Here is a 19,208-nt window from a genome sequence, read left to right on the forward strand (position 1 = left end):
TAAGCAGGTGAAAGACTGCAGCAGAGCAATACTACTGCAGTGTGCAGTTCATACCATGACTTACAAACATCTGGTCGGAGCACTGACAAGCTATGTACGGTCTGTATCATAAAAACGCAGTGGCAGAATTCAAAGGAACTCTTCCTACTGCAGTATCATCCAGGTTAGGTGTCATTTCCGTTTCCCTCATCTTCCTCAGGTTCACACAGAGGGAGTATCACAGATCTGACAAACAGTATATCAAATCCTGTCTCTAAGGCTGACTGAGCGTGCAGTGTATGACCACACAGCAGGGCTAGCAAGGCTGCGGTAGTCTGTTCTGAGCATTTTTTTATTGCGTCTCCCCTCTGGAGCTGGAATTGGCAATCCCCTGTGATGTGAACTACTGCAAGAAGACTTTATATCATGGCAACATTTGCTTTCTTGCTTTTGTTCCTTTAACACTGCGCAGAGTGCAGAGAGAGCAACTTCATGCTTTTCTTGTGCATCGAGTAAGCAAGAAGCTTTTTCCAACCACATAGAAAGCTGTTGCAACAGCGCTAAATGTTTTCTGTCAGCAACCTCCCCACACCCAGAGCTGGGTCCTTTTCGGAGTGGTATGTAGCCACTATCAGTTTAAATTTACCAACACTTTGGAAAGAAACAGTGTATGTGAACGGAAGCTTTTATACGACAAGGTAATGCTGAGTACTGAGATACCTTGAGATTAGATGCTGAAGCAGGATCAGAACTGTCACAGTATTCGGAGGTGGTTTTGCTTTGGGTAATGGCTGTCTTCTAGCTGTGTCGCTGATGCCCGGGTCAGCTGCCTCTGAGCCTTCGGGGCTCCTGCAGAAAGCCCTTTTGCCGCACCATGCTGGTGACTGAGACTTGACATTGCCAATCTGTAGAAACAAATTGTGAGTTAATGATTCAACCCCTTAAATACTTCAGCAAAGAACAACAAAATGGGAGAACGTGAATTGGCTCACATGACTCGGTCCATTTTCCCTGTGACTTTTATGGTTGGTGTTTATGCAGTATTGCCTCCCCAGCCCACATCTTACTGCAGTAGAGTTCTCTGGTTACAGGTAGCTTCTGCTCTCAGTCATACAGGTGAGAACTTATTACAGTCTGCCCTTCTCACACAGTTAAGAGTGCAATGCCTTTTTCTGGCAACAGAGAGGAAAAGTGACTAGACAAAACCTGCCTTCCTCCTTTAGAAAGTTTCAACAAAAAGCAAAATGTTTTATTTTCAAGACTTCTCAGTAAATCAAATTAATTCTCTTAAAGCAGAATACAAAACTAGCGTAACACTGTTGGTGAGTTAAATCCCTCATTTTTTTCTCTTGCAACCACAACACCACATCACACACAAGTCCACTGCAATGAGAATTCTTGGGGGTTTTTTTGACCAAAAAAAAAATCCCAAAAGATGTAATTTGCTTGAGAAATAATTTCTCCCAGAGAGCCACTTCCTATTGAAAATTTAATATTTTCAGTGGAAACCTAATTGTCTGAAAATAGAAATAGTTCTGTTGGGAAATCCTGCTGTATAGTAAAGACAGCTTAGCTCCCTGTTCTCTGTTCTCCAGAGGCAAGATACCCAGCATGGCTGCACATCTCATGATGCACTCTGAAGGTGAAGTGGATCATCTGCTGCACGGGAATTCTCTGTCACAGTAGAAGCTGCTATGGGAGATACGGTCTAGCTGTAGAATTAGTCTGGCACTGCAAAAATATCAAATAATGACATTTTCTTTAGTGCCTATGAAGGGATCATTGCTGGAGAGTGCTGGCAAATGTTTTTGTCTAGACAGAGCTATTTTAGAAGTGCCAAGTTTCTAGTAAGTGGCAGAAAGGGAGTGACTGTGGGCCAGGGCTGGCCTCTTGCCTCCGTGGCACATAGGGCAGGAAGAAATGCTACTTCTGTAGATTTACCAAAACCTTAACGGTGTTTGCTTATACGAGTCACGTCATTTGCTCTCCCGTCAGCTGACGTCTTTAGACTCTCTCCCCAATAAATGCAGTCATGGATTAATTTTGTGTGCAGCACGAATTATAATATTATTGATTGCTAACAATGACAGTAATGGCAGTAAACCCTTTATTTATACACCTGGAGTAAGTATTTTAACCTTTGAGGATCCCAAACGCTCCTGAGCTTTCAGAAAACATGGTTTGCTTGAGTCTCCACTGCTGCAGTGCCTGTTCTTTCATTTATTCATGAATGAATTATTTCTTCAAGTCAGCTTTGTGAGGGGAAACTGCAGCCTACCTTTTCAAACCATGTATGCATGGCATAGTGTGAGCAACATTCCTGGATGCAATTAGCTACTGTTTGTTATCACTGAAACTTTATCAGAAGTGTGACTCCGAGGTGCGCTCAGGTAACACTAGGGCTGCTCAGCAGCAGATCACATCAGGTAGCAAACTCTACAAAACATATACAAAGCATAATGAGAAGGAAGATCCAATTTTCAGGCAGAGGTTCGGAAACCCCCTGCTATAGACTAGCAAGGTATTACAGCAGTCTTCCTGAAGTGACTTAGTCCCTTAAGTAACCAACAGTCCATACATCCCATATATGTCAGAGCATACATACTTCCTTCCCTTAAAAATCAGAACATGGGGGAAGCAAGGGAGGGGATAGCACATGTCCTTGTTATATCACTGTCAGGTGGCTGGAACAATGCTGGTTCACCCAATTTAAAAGACAGAAGGATGAACCCTCCCTCTTCTCTAACTACTGAGGAAAATTAGGCACTTAAGAGGACTTCTTCATTAGGTACTCACATAAAGCTGGCTAGACCATACCTCTGTGTTTACAGTAATCTGAGATGAAAGATATGTCTTCTAAAGATATTTCATTTTTACAGTGGATATGATAAATCAATGCACAACCGACAGGTAGGCAGGTACCAGTTTGCCTCTCCTGCTGAAAAATGGCCATCGTTGCAATGGAAAAGGGCAGCTCTTTAACATCTCGCAGTAATTCTACTTAACAGGAGAGTGGGCAAAGCAGGGGATAAGATCCTTTGGTGTATCCACTAGAAATTCCAGTTGGACTTTAGGTTGGCAAAATGTAATCACTTGGACTGGAGCTGTGACAAGACTCCCAGATTAGCATCCTGAGCTGGATTGAAGGATCATATTTCCCACATGGAGCTGGCATTTCAGTCAACACTTTGGAGGCACAGTTCAGTGCTCAGATCTGCTATCAGGAATAAATACTTAAAGACGACATTGCCAGGTCCAAGAAGAAAGCTGCCTGTATCAGGTTGCCAGTACCAGCAGGCCTGGTCCATCAGAAAGATAAAGTGGGCATGGAGGATGGTGTAAATCAGATTCTTTTTAGACATACCCCAGGGGCTAAGTGGCTGCTTTAGGTGAACTTATATTCTTGCTATACTTAAGATTGATTCAATAGAGAGCCAGCTCTCTTTGGCAGTCCTTGATTCTGATATAATTTTTATATAAGCAGCAAGACAGGATGCTGCAATTGTCATCCCATCAGGGATGGGATGTATCAACAGGCACATTCCTGCTCTACCCAGGGCAGCTAGTGAAAGGTAAATGAGCTACACTTTCCAAAAGTCTCGGTAGTAAAGCAGCCAGCAGATAATTCACCATGAGACTAAGTGTTATAGTTTGCTTTTCTAATAAAAAGGGATTTTTATAAGGTATTAGGAATTGGATATTTCACATACTTTGTTCAGAGAAAGCTCACAAAAATACAGAAAGGACTGAAAGAAGATCTGAGTTTTGAAAAGACCTGAACAGGACTGAAAAAGATAATCCTTTAACTCTGTATCCCCCTTTCTTCTACCTAAGCTTCTTAGAACTTCATCTGAATCCCTAACAAAGATGTATTTCTAACAAAAGCCGCGGGTTCAGTGGGCTGCTTTTCGTTTATGCTGTCTCCCCCTAATGATTCAGTTCTGCCAATTTTGCTCATACATCCATTGCTGTGAGGGAAGAAATACGTGTGAAGCACGGATATCAGAACTTCAGTGAAATAGCAGGTGATGGAACTTTGTTCTTGTCAGGCCCTCAGCAAACGTTAAACATGTTCCCCTTCCTTCACTCACTGATCTCCTCAAATCCTGCACGTGGCTGAGATTAAAGCCATTTCCCTGGATTAATGTGCTCCGCACACAGCGTTGCACAAAGGACCTACCCAAAGAACAATTAAAGCGCCTGGTCATTATCCCCCACGTTCAAAATTTTTCAAGACAAAACAATTGAAAGCAAGTAAGAGCAAAGAGGACCACTCAGTTACATTTCTGGGTGAGCAGAGGAACTCCAGCTGGTATGTAGCAATCAGGAACTGTAATGATTGTTGTTACCTACTTGCAGGAATGCAGAGAAAGGAAAAGGTAGAAATGCATATGCTAAGAACTAACTTTCTGGGCATTATCAAATATTCTGGGTAGAGGGACCGATAGATTAGTTAGGAACTATCAGGAATTTGAGAACAGAAATCTGAAAGTTTCTGCTTACTCTAGTGATCCCTGTGAAACACAAGACTGGAACAGGGAAGTGGAGACTCCTTGTTTTCATAGCTAACCTTGACGTGTCATTTTTATTCATTGAGCAGTTCTATTGGTAAATGCGCCATTGTTTAAGATTACAAGCAGTGCAGTGCACCTTCTATAAACATATTATGCCTGAGGACAGCAGCAACTTTGCTAACTCCTGCAACAAGGAATTTCACATGCAAGACAGACAGCAATACCGTGTTTATTTGGGCCCAACAGGAAACATATCCTGGTAAATATTAGCTAAGACTTAGTTGGGTTAACTTTGCTTTTAACCTGAAAGGACTTTAAGTGTTGCATTATATAACTCGCTTTACATAATCTCCTCTAGACAGTCTGTGATATACTTGCAGCGTGTTTACACAGGAGGGAATTTTTCTCCTGGTGAAGCAAACCAACACACTTCAGTTGTGTGTGGGAGCAAGAAAGATTTGTTGAAGGGAGAATTCCTTTGTCAACATGCCTGCAGAAGGGTGTAATTCTTCTGCCTGTTTGGTCTACTTGGGGGTAGCTTAAGCAGGGCTTGTAAAACAGCCTCTGAAGAGAGCATGTAAGATTTAAAGAGGCAGGAAAAGAATGGTAAGGTTGGGGATCTATTTTCAAGGTTCCAGTCTGATGACCGTGCTGATTAGCTTGCTCTCATCTCTTTTGCAATTATCATCTGTTGAATTGTATGTCCAGATTCTTGGTCAAATTCCCAAAGACTTCCGACGAAGGCTGAATCAGACCTACCAGAATCGTGGCAGCAATTTATCACGACCCCTAGCATGATGTTCAGATTTCCTCCCTTCACGTCTGTTCACTAGGATTAGGAGCAAGTCTGCTATAGCTCACCTATGCCAAAGGTACACGTGTGCAGCTTATGATGCACAAGGTGTGGCATCCCGGCATTTTTCACACTGTGTCTATTCTGGTAACAACAGTCAATGTTCATGTTATTGCAGAAAAGGAAACAATGAATGCCAATGACAGCTGAAGCTGCACGTTTTTGCACAAGAAATAGGGGTGTTAAAAGTTAGAAACTGGAAAACTTCTTGGAATAGTGTGTTGCACAGGAATATTTTCTTTTTGCTCAAACTGTGCATTAACATGAACATATTAAAAGTGCATCAGGAAAATAAAACTTGAGGATTGTTTAGAAAGTGACCTCATTCCCCCCTTCCTTGGATACGTGCTTAAAGTTTAACCTTTGTCAGCTACATTTGCAACCAATAAATTCAACAGCAAAAGTTTAAAACAGTGAAAGGCTACATTACAACAAAAGTGACCTTCATTTTTTTCATCCTAATTTTAATGAGCAGAGGAGAAAGGTGATTTCAGCCTAAATGCAGAAAGAAGGCAACTGTACAAGACATAGAAACAAATTCATTCTCAGGGCTGTTGATACAAACAAGGACATCAAATCATAGATTTTACCTCTGGCTTTACAAAATCAATTTGTATTTTGACTCCATCATTGATAATTTAATATTTTGCCTTTGCTACTGATTATCATATCTAAAGGTTTTCTCTGGCCCCCGTAACTACGTCTAATGGAAGGATTTCTGTTTTAGCCAACTAAAACATTAGGCAGCTTCTCTAAGTTAATCTGGATGCCTACAGAGTAAACGAAAGAAAAACTTTGCCAAAGAGCTGTTCGTTCCTTCATAAAACAATTGTGGTGACAAGACAAGTGGCCCCTCAGAGGGTGCATATGCTTCCTTTACTGTCTATTAGGAGTCAGCTGTACAACTGGCATAGGCAATTATCTCCCTTTTAAATGGCTGAAGTTAAATGAGACAAATTTCACCCTAAATAACTCACATCAGTATATCTAATCCACTACATGCTTATGGATTATCCCCATTTTGGGTATATGAAATTAGGGCTTAAGGGAGCTAAACAACTCTTGCCAGAGATATTTAAGCACATTATTACCCCCCTGAAATCAAGCAAAATTTGGGTAGGCCATTTGACCACAATTTGAGCCCAAGCATTTTGCTCCTAGCCAAAAAGGAAGCCTGAGTGGGACAGTGAAACGATGCAGGGTTTCAGGTAAGTGTTTAGCTTGCGTCTAAAAAAAAAATCACTCCTAAGGGTTGTTTTAGTGTCATCCTCTATGGGGAAGGGTAATGCGGCAGTAAAGTAACAGTAGCAAACAATTACGAAGCCCCCAGCATCTCCTGATCTGAGATGCACTCTTCAAGTCCAGGTCCTTCTAAAGAAAACATCATCCATGTAGCAGCTGCAGACCTGCTACATTCAGGTCTCTGTGTGGCTGGGGACACTATGATCTTAAGAGACAGGAAACTCTGAACATCCTTTGCGTGAGTCACCAGTGAGAATATTTTCCCCTCAAGTTCTTAATTTATTTCAGTTGTTTTTAAGCTGAAGCATTTTGCCCCCAAGAAATATGATTACAGTACACAATTAAATTGAGCTACATGAGAAGAATTCTGTTTAACAAAGGCTAAACAAATAGGCACACAAGGGTACGCTTTCAGGGTGGGTCAGCACTGTGCACTAATCAAACACATCCTCTCTGGCAAGGAAACACATTTTATGCGTGAAGGGTGATCAACTCTGAAATCAATTATTTCTTCTAAGAACATTCCTAAGTTTTGGGTCAAAATTGGACCCTAGATCTGTCTATGAACACAGCAGGCAATCTCCAACTCTACAGTGGATCAATCCCTCCCCATGCCTGCATGTCTGAATAACTCCAAGACTGGGAATTTTCCAAATGTAGGTTGAGCCAAATTCCAGTCTGAACACATCTGTAGTATTTTCTCCATCAATGACTTTTATTCCCTGGGCCTCTTGTTAACATGGCCAATCATAAAGGACAAAATTAACAGGGACACAGAGCTACACTTTAAGAAGGGATTTCAGATTCTGATTCTTTAGTCTTAGCATTACCTTTGTGGTAAGTAAACATCTAATTCTCCTGCTGCTGCAATTTAATCTTCTCTTTTATTCTCACCCAAAAGTCCTATTTGAGATTCCAGAGTTTGAAATTCACACTCTCAAACCCAATCTATAACTATGCTAAAAATAACTGCATGTCTGGCTTAATTATGCCTTCTGCATCTACTCTCATTTCTGCCTAAATTCGCTATCCACATCACATCCAGGGTCTCCTAATGCCAATGTACGCACACGCACATTTGCATAGACAGGCTCCACTTCATCATCTAAACGGCAGAAAGACCTCCTCAAAACCCAGCCACTCTTCACCAGTTCTCCCAACGTACGTCCACAGTGAAGTTATCTGCTTCTCTACGCCTCCACTTATTCAGCTAAGCAGAGGACAATATTAACAGTTGACTGATTCGAAGCTTACTGAGCAAGCCAAAATGATTTTTTTTTTTTTTTACTGGAATGCTCCTTAGGCAAGAATCTGTTAGTTTCCTCATATACTTACTGGAACTTTTCCCCATCAGCTGAGGGAAAATATGCAAATTATATAACTTTTTCCTAAACAAGTGTCTTGAGACTTCATCAGAATTTACTTCTCGCCTGCAGGTATAAACAAAACCTGCATCACCCATAATGTTTATTATTTCTTACTCTCCAGAACACTATCAGCAGAGGGAATGTTCGACTACCTCCGGAAACGCTTTACCAGCCACATCAGAGAACGTAGCCGGCGAAGGGCAAGGCTTGTCTCTAAAGATGGAAGGTGTAACATAGAGTTTGGCAATGTAGAACAGTCAAGGTTTGTCTTTTTGATTGATATATGGACAACTATCCTGGATCTCAGATGGAGATACAAAATGACTATCTTCATTTCAGCATTCTTAGGCAGCTGGTTTCTATTTGGTCTCCTCTGGTATGTCGTGGCATACATACACAAAGATCTTCCAGAATTCAATCCGTCCATAAATCACACCCCCTGTGTTGAGAATATCAATGGCCTGACTTCAGCTTTCCTATTCTCCTTGGAAACCCAGGTAACCATCGGTTATGGTTTCAGATGTGTCACAGAACAATGTGCCACTGCTATTTTCCTGCTCATCTTCCAGTCTATCTTGGGGGTAATAATCAATTCTTTTATGTGTGGTGCCATCTTGGCCAAGATATCAAGGTCCAAAAACCGGGCTAAGACCATCACCTTCAGCAAGAATGCTGTCATCAGCAAACGTGGTGGGAAGCTCTGCCTCCTTATTCGGGTGGCAAACCTCAGGAAGAGTCTGCTGATTGGGAGTCATATCTACGGAAAGCTTCTGAAGACCACCATCACCCCAGAAGGAGAAACAATCATTTTGGACCAGGTCAACATAGAATTTGTAGTTGATGCTGGCAATGAGAATCTTTTCTTCATTTCCCCATTAACTATTTATCATATCATAGATAAGAACAGCCCATTCTTCCACATGGCAGCAGAAACTATTCTGCAGCAAGATTTTGAATTGGTGGTGTTTTTAGACGGCACTGTCGAAGCCACTAGCGCTACCTGTCAAGTGAGGACATCCTACATCCCAGAAGAGGTGCTCTGGGGTTATCGCTTCGCTCCCATTGTGTCCAAGACCAAAGAAGGGAAATACAGAGTAGACTTCCAGAACTTCAGCAAGACAGTGGCTGTGGAGACTCCTCACTGTGCCTTCTGTCTCTACAATGAGAAAGAAGCTAAAGCCAAGGAGAAGAAAGGTTATGACAATCCTGGTTTTGTCTTGTCAGAAGTTAGTGAAACCAGTGACACAAAAATGTAGTTCCAGATATTCATGGGACTGTATCTTTTTTCATAATGAATTCAATCTTGAGAGGATTAATAACTTAGTAAAACAAAAGAAACACAGGTTTGTTTTTACTCTAAAACAGCATTTATCTTCTCAAAAGCCTCAAATCAAAGAGGAGCAGAATACCAGTGATCTCCAGAATACTATTTAACTACACTATATATATATATTTCATAGAATTTATATTTTTATACCTATGGGACATTTTATGAAGCTGCTATGTTGGAATGTCCAACTCACTTAAGTTCCCAGAGGCATGCAAGTCTTAAAAAGCCTGAAAAGACAGAGAGAAACTTTAGGACATGTTAAAGATACACAGCTGTTGGAATGAGAACATAAAAAGGGGAGACGGAAGGCAAAGCTAAAGAAACCTAAGGGACTTAGGAGCCAAAACCTCAATAAATGTATGTTTCGGGTTGCCAAAGTCCTCTGTGAAAGGAGACTGGCTCTGGAATACTTGAGCATTTTTGAACATTTTGAAACAATTCCGTCTTTCTTTGAGGCTGGTACATCTACAGAAATGGAGCATTAAAGGATGGTCCATGCTTAGGAAGCTAGAAAAGACAAAGCTTGGGCCATCCTGCTGCATCTAGAACTCTGTAAAATATAACTTCTCTTCTGTGAAAGCCTTTGATTCCTTTCAGGGAAAAATAGCCAAGTTGAAAGGAAAAGTGAAAAAAGAAGCAGAAGCAGAGTCCCACTATGGGAGAAGAGGAATTTTGCAGCTTATTCCTAACTGTCTCACCCTTCAGATACTCTTCTCTCCACTTCCCCAGGAGCCAGCTAACTGTGAAATTAGGAAACATCTGAAGACAACTATCCAGAAAGAAGGTGAGCCACAGTGGGGTGATGAAGAACACATTGATTGCTTCACACCTGGCAGAAAGGAATCCACTGGGAGAAGAGGGGAAATTCCCAGCTCTAGATGTATCCTTCAAAAAAATCCAGAATGCAAACACAGATTATCTTTTCCTTTGAAGCATGAAGGTCTTGCTAAAACAAAAACACGGCATAGGAGCCTCCCACCAACAGTGGGCTTCAGATTTAGTTCCAAACCGTTCATCTCACCACAGCAAAATATGCATCCCTACAGGAAACAAGTTCTGCTCACTGGTAGCGAAGTAGTGGTGAACATTTTCCGGGTATGATTTTTGACATTTAAGTTTCAAATGCAACAAGAAGTGTCAATAACTTTTTGGTGAATTTCCACTTCCTCACAGCCTTTCCCCCCCCCTCCAACTAGTTCTTTTGCTGAGAGTTCAAGTGGCAGACCAAAGAAAGAGTTTTTTTGGGAACTCTTCCCAGTGATATATCTCAGCTCATCTATTTTCAACACTGTGGTAAAATGGAAGCATCTTTTTAAAAGCTGCTGGACTGAGCAGTTTTAAAAGAAGGAGAGAATTAAGCAGGTCAAATGACGACAAGACAAAGTTATTTTGCAAATGAGCATAATGCGAGTATGGAAATCAAACTCTGGGAACCAAGAGTGTTCAGGTCTCAGTCCCAGTGTAGTATCAACTCCCTTGTTGGTTCCGGACAAATCACTTTAGTATGTATCTCAGATTCGCCATCTGTAACACAGGACATAAAGTACTTACGCTGTACAAAGAACAATGTTATGAACAATTATGTCACTAAAGCACTTTAAAAGCCAATTCTCAACTGTCTCAATCTTTCCTCTTTTCAATACACCACTCTTACACTCTTCTTCACTTCTAGATGGAAAGGTCAGCACAAAAAGTTCTGTTCTCATCACACTTCAGAATTACTAAAAATGGCTGCACTAAGGCTAGAACTATGGAATGCTAGAACTGCCAGCCGAAACCTTCAAGGTAATTCACAGATATTGCCCAATATTTTAAGTGTACTGTTTTTGCAACCTTGCAAGATAACATTGTCAACTGTAAAAATATTTTTACCGTCCCAATCACCACAGCACCTGAGCCCCTCCAACCATTAGTGCATCTCAGATTGCCTGCTTGGAAATACAGTTTTATTATCTTCCACTCTGAATGGCACACCAAAGCACAAACAGTGAGTGATTAGTGGCCATCTACAGAACTCTAGAGGGGAGCAGGGAAGTGAAATGAAGTCTCAAGAGTCCCAGGCTTGTCTGAGCCAAAAGGCTACTGCGCTGCTCAGTGCTTCCACAGTTGCTGCTACATTTCCTTGATGGCTTCCTGTACAGTTGCCCTGTGTGTAACTTCCCTAGAAAGCAGTAGTGTCAGTACTCAAGGCTTACAAGTTATAGCTCTTACCCCTGGGAGAAGAGATGCACCAAGATGCCCTTAGTAGAAGTAGAAAGATAGTCTTCACTGTAGAAAAAAAAGCAAGTCAATAGGAAATCCATTTAAAAGGTCAAACCCAGCTATGCAATGAGGAGACAGGAAAGATTCCTATTTTCTTTAAGTAAAGCTGGTTTGGGATGTTAGTGCTAGGGGGAAAAAGAAAATAATCAAATACTAGTCCAGTGCCTGTCCAAGAGGTGGTGTACATCCTCCAAAGTTTAAGGGGTCCCTAAACAATGCACGTTCAGGCATTGGAAAGCCATCACAAAATCCTAAACCTCTAAGTTCTTCACGACACAGCTTTTTAACCTTTTGCCCTATGTCTCTATGCACAAGCGTGAGGAGGCGTTATTCCATGTCTAGACATATTAAGTGCTACCACAACTCAAACAGAAGATAGTTGATCTCACTGCAAGGATGATTACCTGTTGTTCACTCTATTCTGACAGTTACGCCTGCCCCAAAAGCTAGCTATGCTGCCTACAGTAAGGGAAGGATGAGTGTATACTTTCGCATGTTTTAGCATTACGGAGGGGGGACTGGCTACTGCACGAACAGAGAAGATACGAGGGGGACATATCCAAAGTTGACAGGGCCATGGCTGAGCTATCAAGCTTACTTAAAGGGGGATCATACTGGGACCTAAACGGGAATCTCGGAATGAACACCCTCCTCCCGTGAGCCTCCTGCTGATTGTCACTTCAGGAAACGCCTGCCCGTCCGCGCCTGCCAGCGGTGCACCAAGCAGGAGATAGAGCACTGTAGTCAGAGCCCAGCAGCAGGAGAACAATGAGTGGAATTTCCTCTTTCTGTCCAGAGAGGGCTGTTTGTCACCAGAGAGATAAAGGCCCAGGGCAGGGAAAAAGGGTTATCGGGAGACATGCTGCGCACAGTGCCACTCAGGATAGACTCCATAGGAAATCTATTTTGGGGGCTGTCACCCCTACTGCCATTAAAAGAAAGTTCAGTTAAGAGGATGAAAATAAATTTAATCTCGCTGAGCACAAGTGGCTGGAGGGAACCACATACCCGATACTGGAAACAAAAGACTGGTTTCTTTACCCGTGACACTGTTTCATTTTTACATCTCCACAGCATTCTTCTCCAGCCTTATGGTTCTCTTCTCTCTCCCTGTCCATCCAGCCTGCAGGCTGCCCATACTGTTGCAGCAATAATTAGTCCTTTCCACAAAGTGGAACATGCCATGGAGGCCAACAGCCTAGTCAATACAAAGCAAAGGACTGAAGAGAAAGTCCTGTCTCTTCAGGAGACAAAATCAGACCACTTATAAAGGATTTAGCTGTGAAAGTGTTAGCCAAGCAGCTAGGCTTGGGAATAATGTGTCTGCACTAAACTTAATTTATCTTCTCATTTCACAAACAACATGTTTCTTCTACTGTATTTATTTTAAACATTCATTCAAGCTGTGCATAATATTTCAATCATTTTGAAATAGATTTACCCTCCTGCTGGCAAACGAATAAGGCATCCTGCTGACTGCTGGAGAAAGGGCCATGAATTAAAATAACTGCTTTTAGTAAACTGACATGTGCTAGTTAGCTGTCTCCACACACTCTTTGGTAGTAACTGGTGAAAAGAGACCCCTAAATAATAATAAAAAACCCAAACCCTGGCAAACTGTTTAGATACTCTACTGACTTGCATTGTTGGAATGTGGCAGACCACTGCTAACTAGCTCACAGCAACTGCCTGGATAACTTCTGCGTGTACACGCTTCCTTGTAAACTCAACTACTCACCCATAAACAAGTCAGCAGTGTGCAAAGCCCCGACACAAGTAAGAGCAGCTGAGGTGTCGTATTCTCCTTCCTCTCCCCGGGCAGCAAACTGATGTGGTTAGACTCATGCAAATTCAGCTGGGAAGAGCCTTTATTTCCCCTTCCCTTTTATTTTGCCCCCTTCGATGCACCCCCGCCTTGAACTGTCATGGTGCTGGCCCAATTCCTGTTCCCCACACAAGCAGGGAGAAACCACAGCGCAACGCAAGGAATGTGAGCAGAGCCCCTGCCGCAGCAGGGATGGGGGAAGCTGAGCAAGTTCCTGAACTCTCTTCTTGCTGCAGCCTGGGGAACCTCTGCGATGACACCGTCACTGGCCCTAAATCACATATAACCCTGTGACAATGTCACAGGAACAAGAGCGAGGAAGGCTAACGCCCTCTCTCCACGGCTGCAGCAAGAACAGTGTGTTTCCTGAGGCCAAGTTGACATTCCTGTGGTGGAAGCATCTGCCTGGGGAAGCTTATGACTTGAACAAACTCACTGCTGCACAAGACAGACATAAATTCCCCCTGCTCCAGGGAGCTGGACAAGCAAGGGGAGGCTGGAAATTAGACAATCTCACTTCGCATCTCAATTTGCATGCTGCTAGCAAAATTTAAGCGCAGAAAGTATTGAAGCCCTTGCTCTCCTGGGTGACCGCATCCCAAGCAAGCTCTGCAGAGACGAAGTTACAGCATTATTCTGCTATGACAACCCACCACGGAGCCAGGCTGGGACGACAGAGACCAGGGGTGCTGCCAGAGGGGTCCCAGCGATCCCCTAAGTGTCTTCTGTCTTGCTGCCGCTGGATGGCACCCCTTACCTCCAAATCAACTGCACAGACAGCTCCGATCTCCACACAGGCAGCAACCCTAAACTTCGCCTTGGCAGTGCAGCAAACTTAACAGTGCGAACTATGGCCATCTTGAAAGCGCAAAGCAAGAATTTATTGGGACTGTTCCTTATTTTATTACACAAAGTTTAATGCATTTAGTGACTTATTTTTGGCATGAGCTCTGCTAGCTGGATATATTTAGCCACTTCAGAGAAGTGTTGGGAGACTTAATTCACTGCAATGAATTCAGAGGTGATGTGTAAGTGGAGGGTTGGGGGCTGTAAACATCACGTCTGCAGTGGCATCTAAAGCACCCTTAACAGAGTCTACAGTAGGTGGGGTGGGTTAGTAACAGCGAGGCTGGGTCTGGGGAGACCTATATTCCATACGCAATTCTGTTCTGTAACTTCAAGCAAGTCACCGCTCCCTGCTTTGAGCCTCAGTTTCCCCAGCTGTTAAAAAAAGCAACAACACAGGCCACCTTGGGAAAGCTTTGAGTTCTAGCTCTATGTTAGTTTTGCAACAGTGCCCAAAAGTGTCTGTTCAGCTGAAGCCCCCCTCTGATTTGGAAGTGTTCCTGGTACATTACAGAGCCTACAGAAACTCACGCAAAGGATTCACTGCCACTGTAGCAGTGTTTGTAAAACCATTATATCACTTGGCAGTATCTAGAAGTCCAAATTACGTCCCTTTGTGCTCCTGTGCCAGCAGCTATGCAAACACCACCAAAGGACCCTTAGCCCATTAATCCCTGCAGGGCTACTCCTCCAAAGCACTCAGAGGGCAGACCCCCAGCCCAACCCCAGGCAGACTCGGCCCTGCCGGCACCGCAGCTGCCCCGAGCCCCCGACCAGTGCCTCCAGCACACACGCACAGCTTCAGACACCCGAGACCTGGCTCACCGCCGCAAATTCAGCGCACCCCACGCCGTGCACAAGCCGTCGGGGCTGGTGACAGCCCGGGGCAGGGCTCCCTCACCCCGCGGCGGGTGAGGAGAAGCTCGGGCGGGGTCGGTGGCAGGGACCAGTCACCCCCTCACGGTGCGTGGGGACGGGGGGAGCAAATCCTGCTGCCCGGGGGCCGTTCGGGGTGCGGTACCTACTCACCGGGGCGGGGGGGGGGGGCGGCGACGGCGCCTCAGCGGGGCGGTTGGCCGCGCTCTGAGGGGAGGCGACCGTTAACGGCTCGCGCGCCAGCCCCCGCCGCGTGCCAGCCCCACGCGCAGGAGCCCCGCTGCCCCATGGCGCCCCCCGGCGGCCGCAGCGAGCGCCGCTCCCTCCTCTTCCCCCCCCCCCCCACCCCGGGAGAAGGACGCTGCTCCCGCGGCCCCCAGCCCCACGCTGCTCCCCAAATCCCCCCCCAACCCCTCCCCCCCCAGCAAGGTCGGGGCTGCCGAGACCCCTGCGTCTGCAGAGCTTGCAGCCGCGCTGGCTGGGAAGCTTAGACTGCTGCTGCTGTTTAGCTCTCTATCAGCCCTGAGCTTCAAGGACCGGAGCTTTAAGAAAAGTTTCAAACCCCTCTTATTTAACTTAACACTATGGTATATTAGCCCTACAGGTCTTGAGGGTGACAGGAAACCTAAGGGTGGGGTTCAGGTTATTAGCAGTACCATATTGCCAGCACTCACAGCACAACCTGCTCCAGCAGCCTCACGGAGACACTTGGAAAACAAACCTTGCGCTCCCCAGGGGCTGGAGGGGCTGCTCGTCCCCACGCGTGACTCGCCAGCCAGCACAGGCCTGTAGCGGCGGAGGCTCCTTTGGCTTGTGCATAGGGCTTTACAGCGGCAGGGAAGGTGAAGTAGATCCAGCATCGGACTTTACAGCTCCAGGAGACAGAAAGTTAACGAAAAGCCAAAGCAAATAACAAGTTTGCAGCAGTTCCTGGAAAGGAAGAAGCAAGCTCTTGTGTTGAAATAGCTGTGCATCAAACTGCCAGAGTCCCTGTGTCATTCCTCCTCCTTTAGCAACTACAACTTAAAATAAGAAATACAGATCTTCATCCTTTTCTGCCTGCTCCTACATAAAGAGCAGCTAGGTCCCCTCCCCTAAGAAAACTTCCCCTGCCCAAAAAAACCTTCCTGCTTGTTTGCTGCAGCTATTTATACTGGTTGAGTGGCTGCTCAGCTGCAAACACCCCTGGCCATCACTGACACACCTGCCTGCACAGTGCCTCGTCAGGGGCAGCTCGTTCCCCACGGCGGAGGTGCAGAGTTCGTGGGGGTATTGCTGTGGTGGCCCCAGTGCTGCTTGTCTGTCTCGTCTTTCTTTTTGTGGGTTTAGTATCGGGTCTGTTTGCTACTCTTGGAGCCTGAAGAGCTGAATTTTGCCAAGGATCTCCAACACCTCTTCTGATATGATAGAAGAAACTGAGCTTTATGTGCAGGGATTTCTACCTCTGTAGGTGAAAAAATCATAACACACAAGCTAAATTATGTGTTATGTGTCATTCTTCGCATGACCTTAGTTGGAGGTCTCTTAATTCTTTTCTAATATGATAGAAAAGTCTGAGCTTTATTTGCATCGAGTTCTGCTTTTACAGATGAAAATCATAATATATATGTTATGGTAGGTATTGTGTAAAAGTATACAAATAGCGTCTTTGAAGTGAATTTATAAACCCCAGCCCCCAATGTGTCTCTAGACTACAGCTCTAATTAACACCAAATGCAGCCACACTCAGTCTGGCGTGGGAGAACCTACTTGGTTAGGAAGCGGGCTGAAGTCTAACACACTAATTTCACAGAGGTCATTAAAAATACTGTATCAGCACAGCAAAGCAGCCTGTAAAAAAATCTATTATTGTAATAGTATAATAAAGTGAAGCTGGCTCCTTTAACCCAGAATTTACAGACCAATGGCTCTTTTCTTCTGACAGTAGGGGTGGGAAACAGCAGCTGGGTTCATCAGTGCTTTTAGTACAAAGCTTCAGGCATAGTCATTTACTGTCATTGTGAACAGTGAGAGTGCACACGAAATATTACCGGATAAGTCCAGCTTCACATCAAATATTTGCACCAACAGAAGTTATGGCAATTTCCCACATAGTCAACATCTCATTAGGACTGAAATACGCTTGTTGGAGGGTACTGTGAGAAATACTTCCTTCTCTTACTAATGGGAATGTCTTAGAATGGGGAATTCCCTCTCCCTTGCAATAGAATTAGGTGCATGTTAGAAATCCACAGCTGTTTGGAAATTCATCCTTGGGGTTGAAATAGAATTTTTAGCTATATAAAAGCAGTAAGCCACTCGTGTATACAGAGGATGGGTCCTGGCATACGAGGATTATAGATAGGAGTAATCTCAGATGCTTGACACTAGAAGGATTTGGCATCTCCTAACTTAGAGCATCTAACAAGTGTTTAAGCGCTAGACTCTAAGAAGTGATTTAGTGGGGATAAAAAGCCTTCTTCAAAATATAGTTGAAAGCAGGTTCTAAACTTGATGTCTGTAGGTCAGCAGTAAGAATACCTTCTTGTTCTCCCTTTCTCTGATGTGCAGACACTGAGGCAGGTACCTCTCAAATAGAAACAAACTGTCACAAAGATCCCAGCTAAAGGAGCTGGAGCTCAGAGCCATCACCAGTTCTACTTAATATACAATCTATTTATAGAAGGTGAAATGTAAAGCTAATTCTACCTTGGCATATTTAAGCTAGGTCCCATTCAGTGTTTGAACTTGGGGAGTAGAACAGAAATACTGGGTGAATACTAGATCACTAGAAATTAATAGCTAAATTACCACTGATTTCAATGGGAGCGGGGTTTCCTGGTGAGGTTTGAATTCTGAATTTCGATGCAGAGAAGATTTTCTGCTATCCCTGTTGACTCACAGCTCACAACCATGTGATCCCAACCATCTGTTTGGTAAACTTTCTGATTTAAGCCTGAAATACTTGAATTCCATCTGCCTTGTCCTCCTGGGAAAAGCAAAAAATAGCATTAGTACTGTCAAATTCCTTGTTTATTTTCTCTCAACGTGTCCCAGAAACTTGGGTTGGGGGGGCAGATCCCCCTGTTATCACCCCTAGGGCTTCCAACATGGCAAAGTCAGGCTTATATCGGGGGGTACAAATAGGCTACTCTGACCTGTATGTTACTTCTTGTTCTTTACCTGAGGGAAGTAAACTATTAAGATCTTACGAAAATGCTAAAAGGTGCCTGGGAAGTGCCCCACCAGTCTGAAGCTGTCTGGCACACTGGTGTGAGATCTCTTTACTCCAAGATCTCTTTATTCCATGGGAATGCAGCCTGCAGTGGGCGGCAAACTCTGACTAAAGCTAAATATTAGCAAATACTAGCAAAGATTAATATCAGCAAGGACCCTGAAGAGAAGGATGAAAAAAGGCTGAAAGGATGCTGTGGATGCTGCTGATCGCCTTCCATCTCAGTCTGCGCTCCTTTAAGAGGTTGCAAGTTGGACAGCCAGAAACAGATGCTCCTTAAATCGTTGGTTGTTTTCAAAAGCCTTTTTTTCACCAAGGATCCTGCTGGCTAAATTTTGCTATCAAAGACATCTTTGCACTCTGATAACCTTCAGATTCTGCCTTTAGACGTTTTTGTGCAATCTCAGTCTTTAGATTTTCCTATTACTGGCAACGGGGCAGGCACACCGTATTAAAAGAAAATACTTGATATTTCTATTGATGATGCATAGCCAGAATGAATCTGGATAGTGCTAAAGTGAAAAACAATAGAGATAAGCAACAAAACACTCACCCTTATGACTAAATTGAGCAACTATGGTTGAATACACAAAGGGAACAGCTCTGTGGTGGTTGAACACACTAACATCACTCGTTTTCAGAGCCCAGACTTGCTAATCAAGCCGGTGAAAGCTATTGTACTAGAAACTTAGCAACAAAAGGTTGTGTGTGGAGGAAGGAAACGGTGTACTTGTGCAGTTATGTATTTCTAAGGGTTTATCAAATCGGCAGAAAGATCAAGCTATCTCTCAGGACCACCGTGTGTCTGCAAAAATACAGGAAGTGCCTTTGCCTGACCTTTATACACAATCAGAAGATTCCTTGGCAGTGCTTGTTTTTGCAGCCTCTTACTCCATCTCA

General features: G+C 43.9%; 2 protein-coding genes across 3 annotated transcripts in view; one reads left to right on the forward strand and one right to left on the reverse strand.

Moving 5' to 3' along the window:
• KCNJ5 (potassium inwardly rectifying channel subfamily J member 5) overlaps positions 1-17,782 on the reverse strand; it is a 64,100-nt gene extending 46,318 nt beyond the window's left edge. Inside the window, exons 1-2 of one of the 2 annotated variants that reach the window (XM_075173079.1) lie at positions 15,816-17,782; positions 700-884 (exon numbers count right to left, since the gene is read on the reverse strand). The gene's annotated coding sequence lies outside the window, so the exon portion shown is untranslated. Of the gene's footprint in view, positions 1-699; positions 885-13,285; positions 13,454-15,815 lie in introns of those variants that run through there. The other variant, XM_075173078.1, reaches the window with a different exon arrangement.
• KCNJ1 (potassium inwardly rectifying channel subfamily J member 1) lies at positions 7,877-9,211 on the forward strand. Its single transcript, XM_075173080.1, has one exon. It carries the CDS (start codon positions 8,096-8,098, stop codon positions 9,209-9,211), a length of 1,116 nt encoding a protein of 371 aa, XP_075029181.1. The 5' UTR covers positions 7,877-8,095.
• Positions 17,783-19,208: the final 1,426 nt, after the last annotated feature.

This window comes from Calonectris borealis, chromosome 24 (assembly GCF_964195595.1).
Source record: "Calonectris borealis chromosome 24, bCalBor7.hap1.2, whole genome shotgun sequence".
NCBI lineage: Eukaryota > Metazoa > Chordata > Aves > Procellariiformes > Procellariidae > Calonectris > Calonectris borealis.